The 11,968-nt window shown below is 36.1% G+C and overlaps 1 protein-coding gene across 2 annotated transcripts in view; it reads right to left on the bottom strand.

Annotated features, from left to right (window-relative positions):
- The window catches only part of PIK3C2A (phosphatidylinositol-4-phosphate 3-kinase catalytic subunit type 2 alpha), a gene marked incomplete at its 5' end in the record, with an annotated part of 38,909 nt that overhangs the window by 18,477 nt on the left and 8,464 nt on the right, over window positions 1-11,968 (bottom strand). For both annotated transcript variants that reach the window (XM_082000119.1, XM_082000120.1), the window contains 9 exons: window positions 1,837-2,004; window positions 3,638-3,760; window positions 3,841-4,054; window positions 4,143-4,185; window positions 5,411-5,554; window positions 8,051-8,114; window positions 8,217-8,296; window positions 8,939-9,050; window positions 9,719-9,839. In XM_082000119.1, coding sequence (XP_081856245.1) covers window positions 1,837-2,004; window positions 3,638-3,760; window positions 3,841-4,054; window positions 4,143-4,185; window positions 5,411-5,554; window positions 8,051-8,114; window positions 8,217-8,296; window positions 8,939-9,050; window positions 9,719-9,839 — 1,069 coding nt within the window. The remainder of the gene's footprint in view (window positions 1-1,836; window positions 2,005-3,637; window positions 3,761-3,840; window positions 4,055-4,142; window positions 4,186-5,410; window positions 5,555-8,050; window positions 8,115-8,216; window positions 8,297-8,938; window positions 9,051-9,718; window positions 9,840-11,968) is intronic.

Genomic DNA, 11,968 nt, shown 5'->3' with positions numbered 1-11,968 from the left:
AAAGCCTATGCTCTTAAGCACCTCCCAGCTGTTGGAATCATCACCATACAGAAGGGGAAATGGAACAAGTAGAGCCATATCTAGAATCAGAAGATGGCAAACCACATGAACAGACACAAGCAATACATAGAATTAACTGTCCAGGAAAGATTTGGTTGTGTTTCTGCAGCCTTGGTTGACAATTAGATACTTTAAGCTTCCAGTAAGACCTAGAAGTCAGAAGCACATATAAATAGGAAATCTTACGCATAAATCCTGAAACTATTTTGCAATGGTGTGATCATTTCTGCATCATCATGCCTAATTCTAGCATCGGCGGTTCAAGTCTATTGGTTAATGTTTCATTGAATAGCTACCAAAGTGATAAGCATTTTGGAATACACTTTGTAACGAAAGTTTCAAGGACAAGCCAACTTAAAACAAATTCAGGAACACCTAACTGAGGGAAGTTACAGTAGGCTTTTCATTCTTAGTGAAAAAGGTGTAACAGGATCCAGCAGCTGTACTTGAAGGAAGGCCAGTTCAAGGAGAACATAGAAATATGTGCTAAGTTTAACACAGTTGTTAATTATCCCTTTAATTTAATTTTTTAAATAAATCCAGCTCTGAGTCAAAAGGAATAATTTCCGAATATCCTGGGATCACTGTTACTCAGAAACAGGCTGATGGAAGAAATGGCTTACTTCTATCTATGAAAGTATTTAAAAAAAATATATCTACATTTTAAAACAGTATTTTGATTCTCTTGCTGCTCTAAACATTACCACTTTGTCATCAGATTCAGGAATTTTTAAAAGTATTGAAGGGAAAAAAAAAAAAAAATCAATACATCAAAACCACTCCAGTTTGGCTCCTGCATGTGTAAACTTATGAAACATGCAGCACTGAATATTTTGCAGCCAAGGCAAAGATGCCTCTAAAGTATAACAGTACTTAAAAATACTGCAGACCTTAAATTAAAGGTCTTTTATTCCTAAAAACTTAAGCCATCACCATATTTTGCTCTAAAAACAGGATAGGGTATAGATAAGAGCTATTCTTTTCTATCTTAAGACAGTTTTAAGGCAAAAGTGCCCTTTTCCCAGTGACGTGATGGAAGCATAGCACACTGTTTACCTGCTGTCAGGATTCTGTTCTGTTTTGTATTGCACTAGACACTATTCCTGCTGAATCGAAGGCTCGCTGCAAACACTTTCTTTTACAAGTTGCATTCTCTATCACCATGGCTCATGAATCGGCTGAGAACTGGCTGTTTGCACTTCATCTGCTAAAACATACGTGAATACTGACTGAACTGCCTCTAGCAAATGTAATGTACTTTTAGATCTTCTAATAAGGTATTAGAACACATGAAATGCCACCTATCAAGACCATCCCACTTCAGTAGACAGTGACACCTGCAGATAGTCTAACTGCATATAACTTACAGGGCGATACCTGACTGTCCGTGGATTCTTCAAAAGACAACTTCAGTTATGCTTACATACTCAACTACTACCCACTTATAAACAGTTAGTACTAACATGACCTTTTTGACCCACGTTACTGTGAAGATTTCCTGCAAATAAAACCGCTTTCATCCATGCAATATTCAACTTCCTCCAGCAGGTAAGTTTTTTCAGCCAGTTCGATGGAAATACTACAACACCAGACTGTGTTTTGTACCCTATTTAGTTGCGGGTATTATTTCTGTAACAATACAGTTTATGATTCTTATCTTTATCTTGGCCTACTACATTCAGTGGCAGAGAAACAGTTTCTATAGTTATGGGTGTGGAGTAAGCTTTATATAGAGTAAATCATATTAATAATCTTACCCATGTTTTGGATACTTACTGCCTAAAATCAAAAAGAGGTAGAGAAACCTGACCCAAAATTTCTGGGCCCTTTCTCTGCTTATTTGAGTCAGGAGAACTCCCACTACTTTGATTTAGTATTCCAAACAAAGTCAAACATAAGACTGATTCCAAAGGCAGTTGTGAAATCTGGATGGGGAAAATTATTCTGTAAAATAAAAGTATTAAAAATAAGTCAGTCAGAGGAAGGACAGTTGTCAGTAAAGTACAGGCTTATCCATATAATCCATAGATGTTTCTTGCTTTCAAAAAGTTAGTTAACACTGAACAGTGTTATATTTCCATGCAATTATATTTCACTCCACTATCTCCCATACAAATAGTTTGCAAAACCTGCTAAATTACACTTCTGCACTGTAGTCAGATTTGGAACAACTTTCTTTTTAATCTTTGTCTATTAAGCCACATTCCTTACACAGAACCGCATCATCCAGCATAACCTGTCTTCCCACTCTACTCACTATGAGGACACATACAATTCCACGTTAGCCACCTCCTAGTATCTCAGACTTGGAGTCAGCTGACAATAGTTTCCCATCCAAATAAAAGAACCTGTCAAGAACTACTGAAAGCTAAATTCAAATGGCACAAAACCAGCACCCATAAAGCAGCAGCTGAGGCGTATACATCTCACTCAACAATTCAAACTCAAGATTTTTGTTTACACTGTTTTTATTGCTTGAAGTGTTCTTTAAGTTTGATTTTCTGTAACACACCAAAATAACATTCTAAAAGTTATCAGTGTATAACTAAGCCAGTTATACTATAAAACACTACAACTATATTAAGCAGCTTATAAACAATCTAATACATCTTTCACTGTAATACACTAATACTTGCTAGCAAAAGATCCGACAATTAATCTTTTGCATCATCAGAAAAAAAACAGGTACCCTCTGAAGGCAGGTATTCTAGAACCCAAAACTCTCATTCCTGGTCTGAAATAATTTGTCAGTGTAGACTTTCAGGGTATTCCTCAGGGTCTATCTCTCATCTTCAAAATGAGTTAGGAAAATTGATATGGGGCAACATGGAGCTCACCTGATGCTCCGGTTATGACAGGCTGCCTGATAATTAAGTGGAAAAAAGAAAGCTGTGCATAGATAATGAAAAATATTTTCCCCCTCCCAGTTGTCAGAAGTCACCCGCCATCCTCTCCCTATTTCTTCTCTGCATTCCCTTCTTTCTCACCCTCTTCCTCTGCGCCATGAAGAGAAACTGAAGTTTAGTAGCTGAAACCAGACAGCCATTCTCATATGCTATAGACAGATACTTTTAAGCACTTCTGCATCTGCTGTCTTTATAGAAATAATCCTAAATTAGATTTTTAAATTCAGATAGAAAGGTGTTCAATGTACTTGGGAAAAAAAAACCAAAACGATTCAGCAATAGTGTTAGTAAAAGAGAGTTGCTTTTCCACTCCATTTACATAATTTGAGCACTGCTTATAAGCAAGCTTTGTTCATTCTTATTTAAGCAGCACAAGCTGCTCCCATTACAAGGAATGCTATGACCTTCCCAGCTTCTTACAACTGTATATTACAAACACATTAGCACAGGGCACTCATCCAGCACTTCCATTCCCAATTTAAAAAAAGAGTAGTGAAATACCACTTGGAAAAATATTTCTGATTTTGGTCATTAAGTCTCACACATTGTTCTTTCAACATTTCAAATGGAATCAGAAGCAAGAGTTGCTTGAATGAGTATATTCAGCCGCTAGCTGGGTACTAGCTAAAACAAAATATTTCAGTGAATTTTAACATGCTGAAGTCACTTACAGTTCATCCCATTTAATCAAGTAGAAGAAGTTCTTGTATGTGCCAACCTTCTTGGACTGAACAGGTTTAAACAGATCTTTTCCATTATGGGTCAGAGAACAAATCAAGTAGTATTTTTCATAACTGGACAAGGAAAAGAAAGTAAATTAAACAAACAAAAAAAACTATAAAAGGATGAATTTTACAATTAATAAATTACTCACTTTGATACCCAACCAGGAGGAATTCCATGAGCAGCAAATATTGTGAACTGGAGATGTTCTGTGGCAGTCCACGCTTCCTTGGTACTCCTACTATCTTTTAAAGAAATTGCTGCAGAACTGCTACATGAATTTACGTGGAGTCGCAGAAGGGCCTCAACTGCTCTTGTTAATTGGTCTATACTCACTTTCAGAGGGTTTTCAGGCTGCAGTGAACCTAAATAATAATTTATCTTTAATGCATATCTTCCTAAAACAGCCACCTGAAAGCAGGTTTGTACATAAACTTGAAGAACTTCACTCACCAGATGAGCTCTTGCTAGTGTCATCGCCACATTTTAAGGATACCTACACAGTAAAGTTAGAGCAAATTTCAATACTAAGAAACCCACATTAATTTACCATTGTTCTTAAGTATCTTGTACAGAAATTACAAAACATCTGAATTAGGGCCATGTTTGGGTTTAGGCAAGACATCTTTTACTAAAAGTTCCTCAAGAGTTAACTGACGGCATCACAATTTCTGTATCGTGCAGCAACTATTCACCAAGTTCAAAAGCTCATGTTTTGTCAAGTCACAGCTATTTTCATACCCTTTATGAACTCTTAAGAGACACAGCACATCCGAATATTGCTCAGGATACTCTAACTTCTCTGAGTAGAGATAAAACTCAGTCAGGGCTGTTATGGATGAAAGCAGAAGCTCTATTACCCACTAATTAAAGTCTGAAGAGCTGCTTTGTTTGTGGTGCTTATTAAGGTATCTTTTATAGGCAGAGTTACTATAAATTTACTGAACAAAAAACCTGTTAAGTGAGAAAACGAACAGTAAGTACTGTCACTTTGCACTATCTGCTGTGTTTGCTTCTTGGTCTGCTAAAATGGAAGTCTAAACATGATACAGTATTAAAACAATGTCTAGTCTCAGCAAGGACACTTGAAGCCAACAGGTGACAAAAAAACCATGGGAGTTTACTCCCTTCTAATAAAGGAGGGTTTCATGCCAAATTCAGCTTCTGCTAGAACTTTTAATGAAAACTACGGTTGTGATTTAAAAATGAAACCCAGTGAGTTACTAATGCTGCAGAGAAAGTCTAAGAAGTTTACTACAACTGCTGCAGAAGAGTGAAAGCTCTCCTTACACTTTTAGTAGAGTTAAGATGCTATTGCTACTCCCATAAATACTGCACAAAGATACAGGATGTGAATTCCTCTGTTAAGCATAACTGCATTGACTTCAGAGGGCATGAGCTTGCTATCAGTTTCCCTCGGTCAGATGTAGTAGCATGTACTGTGACACAAGTCTGTAGTTACAGGACTAGAAAACAGTATTTTAAAACTAGTTTTTTAAAAAGTCACTATTTAGAACAGGAAAGGATTCCACAAGCGATTAATGCATTAACAGCAAAAAGAGACATTAAAATAAATGGAAGATATCAGGTAAAATAAAAAAAGCAAAACATAACCCTGACTGAACTGTTGCTGGTATTTGCAACTACCAAAGATTAGGAAATAGTATTTATCAGTGTTAAAAAGCATACCTCAGAAAGCAATTTATAGCGTGAAAGTTTACCTCAGCATTTTTAGTCCTTGGAAGATTAACAGCCCTCCTTAGCTTCTTCACAGATTCTGTTATTGCAGGAGTCTCCACACAGTCCAATGTGGAACAGATTTTTCTGACAGTCTTAATTACGTGATCTACTGCTTTATGCTGGTTCTAATAAGGAATGTATGAAAGAACAGATTGATCTGATCACAATTGTGAAACTCAATATTGCTTTTATTTTTTTTTTTTTAGAATGAATTGCCAAGAAAATTTCATTATGAGATGCATATCTCAGTTAAACTGCAGTGTAACAAAAACCTCAGCATTGATAACTGAGCTATAAGTATGTTCTCAACGCCAAAAAAAAATAGTAGTACAAATTCTAGAACAGTGTCCCAGGAAACGTTAGGAGGTTTCCAACCATTTTTCTATTAAACTGTAGGCAGACCAAGTATTTTCTAATGAGATACTAAGCTAAAATTCCCTTATGGCTTAAAAAAAGTGTGGTTCAAAAAAAGACACTCAATTAGTGTGAGGATGGAATGCTAACGAGCAGCGTTTCAATTTCAGCCCTCTTAAAACAAACATACAGATTCAAATTACACTTACACTAAAGTATACCTTCTGTGATGGAACTTTATTTCACTTTAATATACTTTTGCGAAAAGTTTGTTGCCACTTTTGCCTTACGTATTATTTAACTTAAATGGCTCTTACACACGAAGCAATTGCAAACTGTCATCTTGGAGAAGGAAAGGAAGGGGAATTGCACACTTAGCAAGAATCTTTTTTGACTGGAACAGATCACCTTCTTATCAGAGAATGAAAACACTAGTAGTACTAGTAGTAGGCCACAGACAAAGTCAAGATGCTCCTAATATTCCCTTCCTTCTTCTCTTCAGACAGCTTTTTAGATTAAATCTAAATCATCTTAGGTTTCTTGGGTTTGTTTTTTTAATATAAACAAAGTCTTAATCCGATTTTAAAGAACACATGTAGAAAATGAAGATATTTGCTTCAAAATAACTGTTTACTTTTTAAAGACCTAACATATAGGTTTCCTTCACAATCACTTATAAGCACTTACAACTACCTAAGAGAGGTTAGTGTAATATCCTCTTGGTAAAATATAAACTGATTCCTAACCCCCACACTTCCAGGCACATTCTCATGAGCTTCCTACAAAGGGATAGTTAAGAAGCCATTTAAATCAAAAGGGTTTTGGATTGGGAGCTACCTGGCAACAATTAACTTTGTCCTGGTAAGAAAATAACCATAGAAGTCAGAGACATTGTAAATATTAAGCCATACTTTTGAAGCTATCACTTTGAAGATAACAGCTGTTTTGGCACATGAAAAGCAAAATTATCAAGGTTCTCAAATTAATCTCAATAAAAAGACAACAGATAACTTTTAAGTGTCCAATGACGTTAAATCAAAGGCTACGTACAAGTTATTTACAGATCACTGTTTCACTTTGATTAGCAAGCTTCAGCTACTGAATATGTACAGGAATTCACTTCAGGAAGTAAAAGATTTCAAACACAACAACTACTGATATTTGGACCTTATCATCATCACCTACAAGCTACATCGCTCATCCTCAAAAAGACTATGGAAACGGTGGAACATAAGTCTGAATTGAGATGTTTTGCATTCCTCCCCTCAGCCTGTGAAATCACAGTTAAACAAGCAAGCTGAAGCAGCTGCAAGAGCAAAGAAACAAAAACACCACCATATCAAGGAGCAGTAACATCTCACTATTCTACAAAAAAGATTGTGTTCAAAACTCCCCTTGAGAACATGGTGAATCACCATCAAGGGAATTAAACAACATCAAGGGAATATGTAAATAGTGGACAGCAGCTTGTTCAGACCTGCATTCCTGGAGAGGCAAACAAACATAATGGAAACAAAAAGTATTGTAATTAAGTCATTCATTGCAAGACTGTTCCTTATAGGAACTGCTTAAGAAACATAGTTACCTAATGTTTAAGAATTTAAGTCTCCAAGTTACATTTCTATCAGGAGTTAAACTAAGCTTCTCCTTTTAGAAATGAGTAAGGCAGCTTATCTTCAGCTAGCTTCTGCATTTAGGAAATTACTCCAAACTACTTCACATGCAAGCTGTTTTAAGCTACTTATCCTACACTGAAATACACAATGGTTTTGACAGTGTATTTTACATTAATCCTGTAGTGCAGAATAAGATGTTATCACACTTTGTGTAAAACTTACTTGTATGTTCCAAACATGCTTCAGCTGTAACTCCCACTGCTCACAACTGTTACTGCTCACTTTTGTGTAATTTTTTATCTGTTACCAATATATCATTCGTGGCTGACAACTGACATAATCAGGATTCAGTCCTTCTCCCTATTCCCCTGAATTAACCTCTTCCAGCATTTTTGAGGAAAACGTCATTTTGCACCCCGGACTTGGAAGATACATTTCTAGTTGTGACGATTAGGTAATAATTAGTTTGCAAGAAAAGCTAGGAAGAAGAGAGGAAAAGCAGTCTAAAAATCCATGACTGCAAATTTACGTTTGACAGCTTGTTCAGATCTCAGTTTCCCCAAGAATACCTGGAAGTCTTTTTTCCAGCTATCTCATTAGTAAACTTTCTCATGCTACTTTTGGTTCAGCAGTAATTTACAGTGACCTTACCTCATTTTTAAGAGTTATGTTAACTTGCTTGTGATACACATCAAGAAGCTCTTCAATAGAAGACCTGCAAGAAATAGTAATTATTGGACACAAGTGCAAGAACATAACAACCTTGGTCAGAAATTCAGCAGCGGGCTTGATTACTAAAATAACCACATACCATTACCTTATAATAGGTTCTCTGAAAGGCTTTTCTACTTTGTAGAGGTGTTTGGTTAGATGTATGGGTGTTCTGTCATCATCTTCCTGCAATAAAACATTAGATATTAAGTCCAGTTCTTGCATTTCTGTAGTTTGTAATACTGTTTTCAAGTTTCATTACTAGTACCTGTGGAGTAGAAGTGGGAAGATGTAAGGTGATCTCTTCAAAGTGGAAAAGAGATAACTAATTAATAGCCTATGAAGCGTGTATACATTGGCACAGAGGAAAGAGGGAAAAAACAGCAACTGAGTGCCTAACTATGCAGATATCAAATATTCCTCCCTCTTTGATAGTCTGATACATATATCGAACTAGAAAAAAAACCAAACTGTTCTCAACTTTTAACTCTGAAATTTGCTGCTTCTCTTTCAGGCAGCAAGTTTTGTCCAATACTTGGATACTTTTCCCAGCTATAGTACTTGGTCTAGTGTCGTGGTTTAGCTCTATCCTGGCTGAAACCAGGACATCTAGTAAGGGAGATTTTCCATACTTATATTATTCGCCTTGTGAAAATTCAGTATGTATTTCACTTCCTCTTAGTATAAAAGAATACAATTCCCAACACCATGCAGACATACTAATTTGTTAATCACACAAAAAGGTTACACCTCAGATTCATCAACTCTGTTGCAAACTCCCAACCTCCTGACAACTTATATTGCTGCTGCAGTTTAGGAGGTACTTACTGTTCGTGCCAGATCTCTGCATATTACACTATGGGTCAAGAGCTGCAGTTTGATTTCTGTATCCCACTTCCGACAGTTCTGAATATATTCATGACTTCCTATGCAGTGCTTACTGTTAAACAAAAGAAACCTATAGTTACCCTAAAAATATGCAGTGTTTTTTCAAAAAACTCACACGGAACATTTAAGGTAACCTGTTGGCTCACAATAAGGAAATGGTGAATCAACCTCCATATCACACTACTTTATCTGATTTTTTGCTTCTGCAGAAGTCTTAGCATACTATTACAGATGCCTATACTTTTGCTAAAGCTCTGCTGTGGCTTACAATGAAACCAAATAGTCTAACCCAGAAAACTAATGGGAACTAATAATCTATTTGTTTTGAGGAAAAAAAAAACACAAAAACAAAAACAGATTAGTTCAGATTATTTAAAAAAAAGAGTAGATTTTTTTTTTTCCTGGTTGCTGGGATTTGAGAAGCAGCTGAAGACGACAACATCCATCTACAGAAATGCTCTAGAAATCTGCATCTGGAAAAACACCTGTTTGTGTTCAACACAACAGACTGCAGATTAGAAAAGATTTCTAGGAAGCTGTTGAGAACTACTTTGCTGTATCCCAGAGCAACTCTAAAGACTTCTGATCTTTGTGCAAAGTGTAACTCTCCTACGTTTAAGATTTCTGCTTTCGCATATTTAATCATTAAAGATATAGTTTCCAGTAACTGTGCCATGAAAAAGCATGAAGTTTAATATTAATGAAAAAAAGTTTGCTTACTTCTGTAAAACTTCTTCTTGGCCACAGACTTTCAGGATATAGCTGCCAATGTCCACTTCATTCAAGTCATCATGCACCCAGCAAAGTGCCTGCATTATTATAAGCTCAACAGGGGAACTCACTGTTTAAAGAAATTAGATCTAAAAGTTAAAGATAAATCTACAGCAAGTGATATTAACCATTGTTCACTCAAATTGTAGTTATTTAATGAAATTTATTTTTATACTTTTATAGAAGTTTAAGTCTTCTCTCATCTCCTAAATCTCATAGTTTAAGATCTTCACTTTTTTGTGCAAGGAAAGGTGTCTTATAAGACCGACCTGTAGCTTAAGAAATCAATAAATCTTTTTTAAATTAGGATATAGTGTAGTCACTTAACCAAAAGTACAAAAATAGTCTGCAATCTGTTTTCCAGGAGTTTTTATAGGAAGATAACCTTTTTAAATTATACAATTGCCTTATTTAACAGGGACTTCAAATAGGTAAGTGATCCCAAAGCTGCCTGAATTTTAAAAATCATTATCTGAAGAGTTGGAGATGGAACTTCTCTATTTGTTCTGCTTTTGAGGAAGTGAGTGTCAGCTGCAGCAGATGCAAATCCTACTGAAAGTCCTTTTTTCTTTTTCCTTTCCATTTGTCTAGGACAGTTTCCACATTGTACAGATCAGATCTCAGCAAGCATCACCAAGCCATTGCAAAAAGCAGCTATTAACTACCAGTATTTTCACATCAGGCTCCAAAGGCTTTTTTGAAAACAGTCTCTCTTCCATTCAGCAACTACAGAGCAAAAGATAATCCCAGTCAAATCCAAAATCCATTGCCCTACAGCCACCAGCTGTCACGGAGGAAAAATACATAGGCATGTTTTAACAACACAAACATCTTAAGTACAAAATGCTCTCTACACTTCCCTACTAGTTTCTGATCTTCTCCTTTAAATCATTTGCAAACAATGTCACCAAGTGCCTCAAAATTCTGTAAAAAACACACTATATAAAAGCATTTTAGTTTTTCATCAGTACCTTGAGTGGAGTTTTTTCCCCCTCTAGGGACCTTCCTAATTTTTCTGAATCTTCTTTTTCTTAAGAAATGTTACTACTATGGCAGATACAGAGCGGTAATGCCACAACAGTATTTCCCACAAGATAATGCAAGTGCTTAATCTCATTAACAGATGACTAGTTATTACAAGCACAGAGGTATTTGATAGCATATGAAGAATGAGCATACGGAATTCAAGAACAGCGAATTATAAGAATTACGAATTCAAAACCACTATTTAACTCATTATTAAGGCTATTTAACTTATTGTTAATCTAGAGTGAAACTGTTGTACTACCATGAGCAGAGAATATGGTGGTCAACAGAGAATAAAAAGATGCAGTAACAGCTTATGGGCTACAGCGACAGGGTGCATTGGTGAAGGTCTGCCAGTCCTGCAAAGCCTAGCGGAGCAATGCAAAGATCATGTTACCGCCTTTTCCCCGCACACCATCCTATTGAAAGATGTTCATTTCTTGCCGACACACAATGACTGCGCAGGTAGACTTGTACTTCCACATAAAGTCTAACAAACCAGTGCAAAATAAATAGGTATACACAAATAAGCTCTAAAAGTTCAACTGTGTTCCTCTTGGATCCCTTCTTACACATCAGGTCATCAGAACACTGAAAGGCTGCAGTTCCTTCTAAGCAGGACTGAAAGCTATTCTAAAGTAGTTCTAGCATTAGGATGCTAAGGTAAGCAACAATCTGACCAAGAACAGAAGCAATTGAAGGAAGAGAAGAACTTTAAATACACCTAAAACTAGTTCATACTGTGACTAGTAAAACTGTGATGCTGAAGCATCAGAAAAAAGGAAGCAAGCAGAGAGCGTAAATGATAAGATATCTGGGGCTAGAATGCAAAACACATTCCAAAGTATTCACAAAACTTCTAGAAATAAAGGACTGACGCCTTAACATTTTAGTTATGCTACTAAAGTCTTTTGTAGGAAAGGATTAAGCCTGTAATATTAGGCAAGTGTAGTCTTAAGCATGAAGAATAGAAACCCTTCCTAGGGTACACTTACAGTCCACCTCATTTCCTAACAAAAAGGGTATTAAATCACATGAGAATAACTATAAGGTCCATCAAATTAATATAGAATGAAAACACTTACGCTTGTTTCCCAATAGAGTAACTTCATATTGTTTGAGAACAATGAACTCTAAAGCATCTACACTGTTACAGCTAGAGAACCAAATGCT

Source organism: Phaethon aethereus (genome assembly GCF_964289735.1).
Source record: "Phaethon aethereus genome assembly, chromosome: 5".
Taxonomy (NCBI): domain Eukaryota; kingdom Metazoa; phylum Chordata; class Aves; order Phaethontiformes; family Phaethontidae; genus Phaethon; species Phaethon aethereus.
This window is presented reverse-complemented; position numbering and strand designations above follow the sequence as displayed.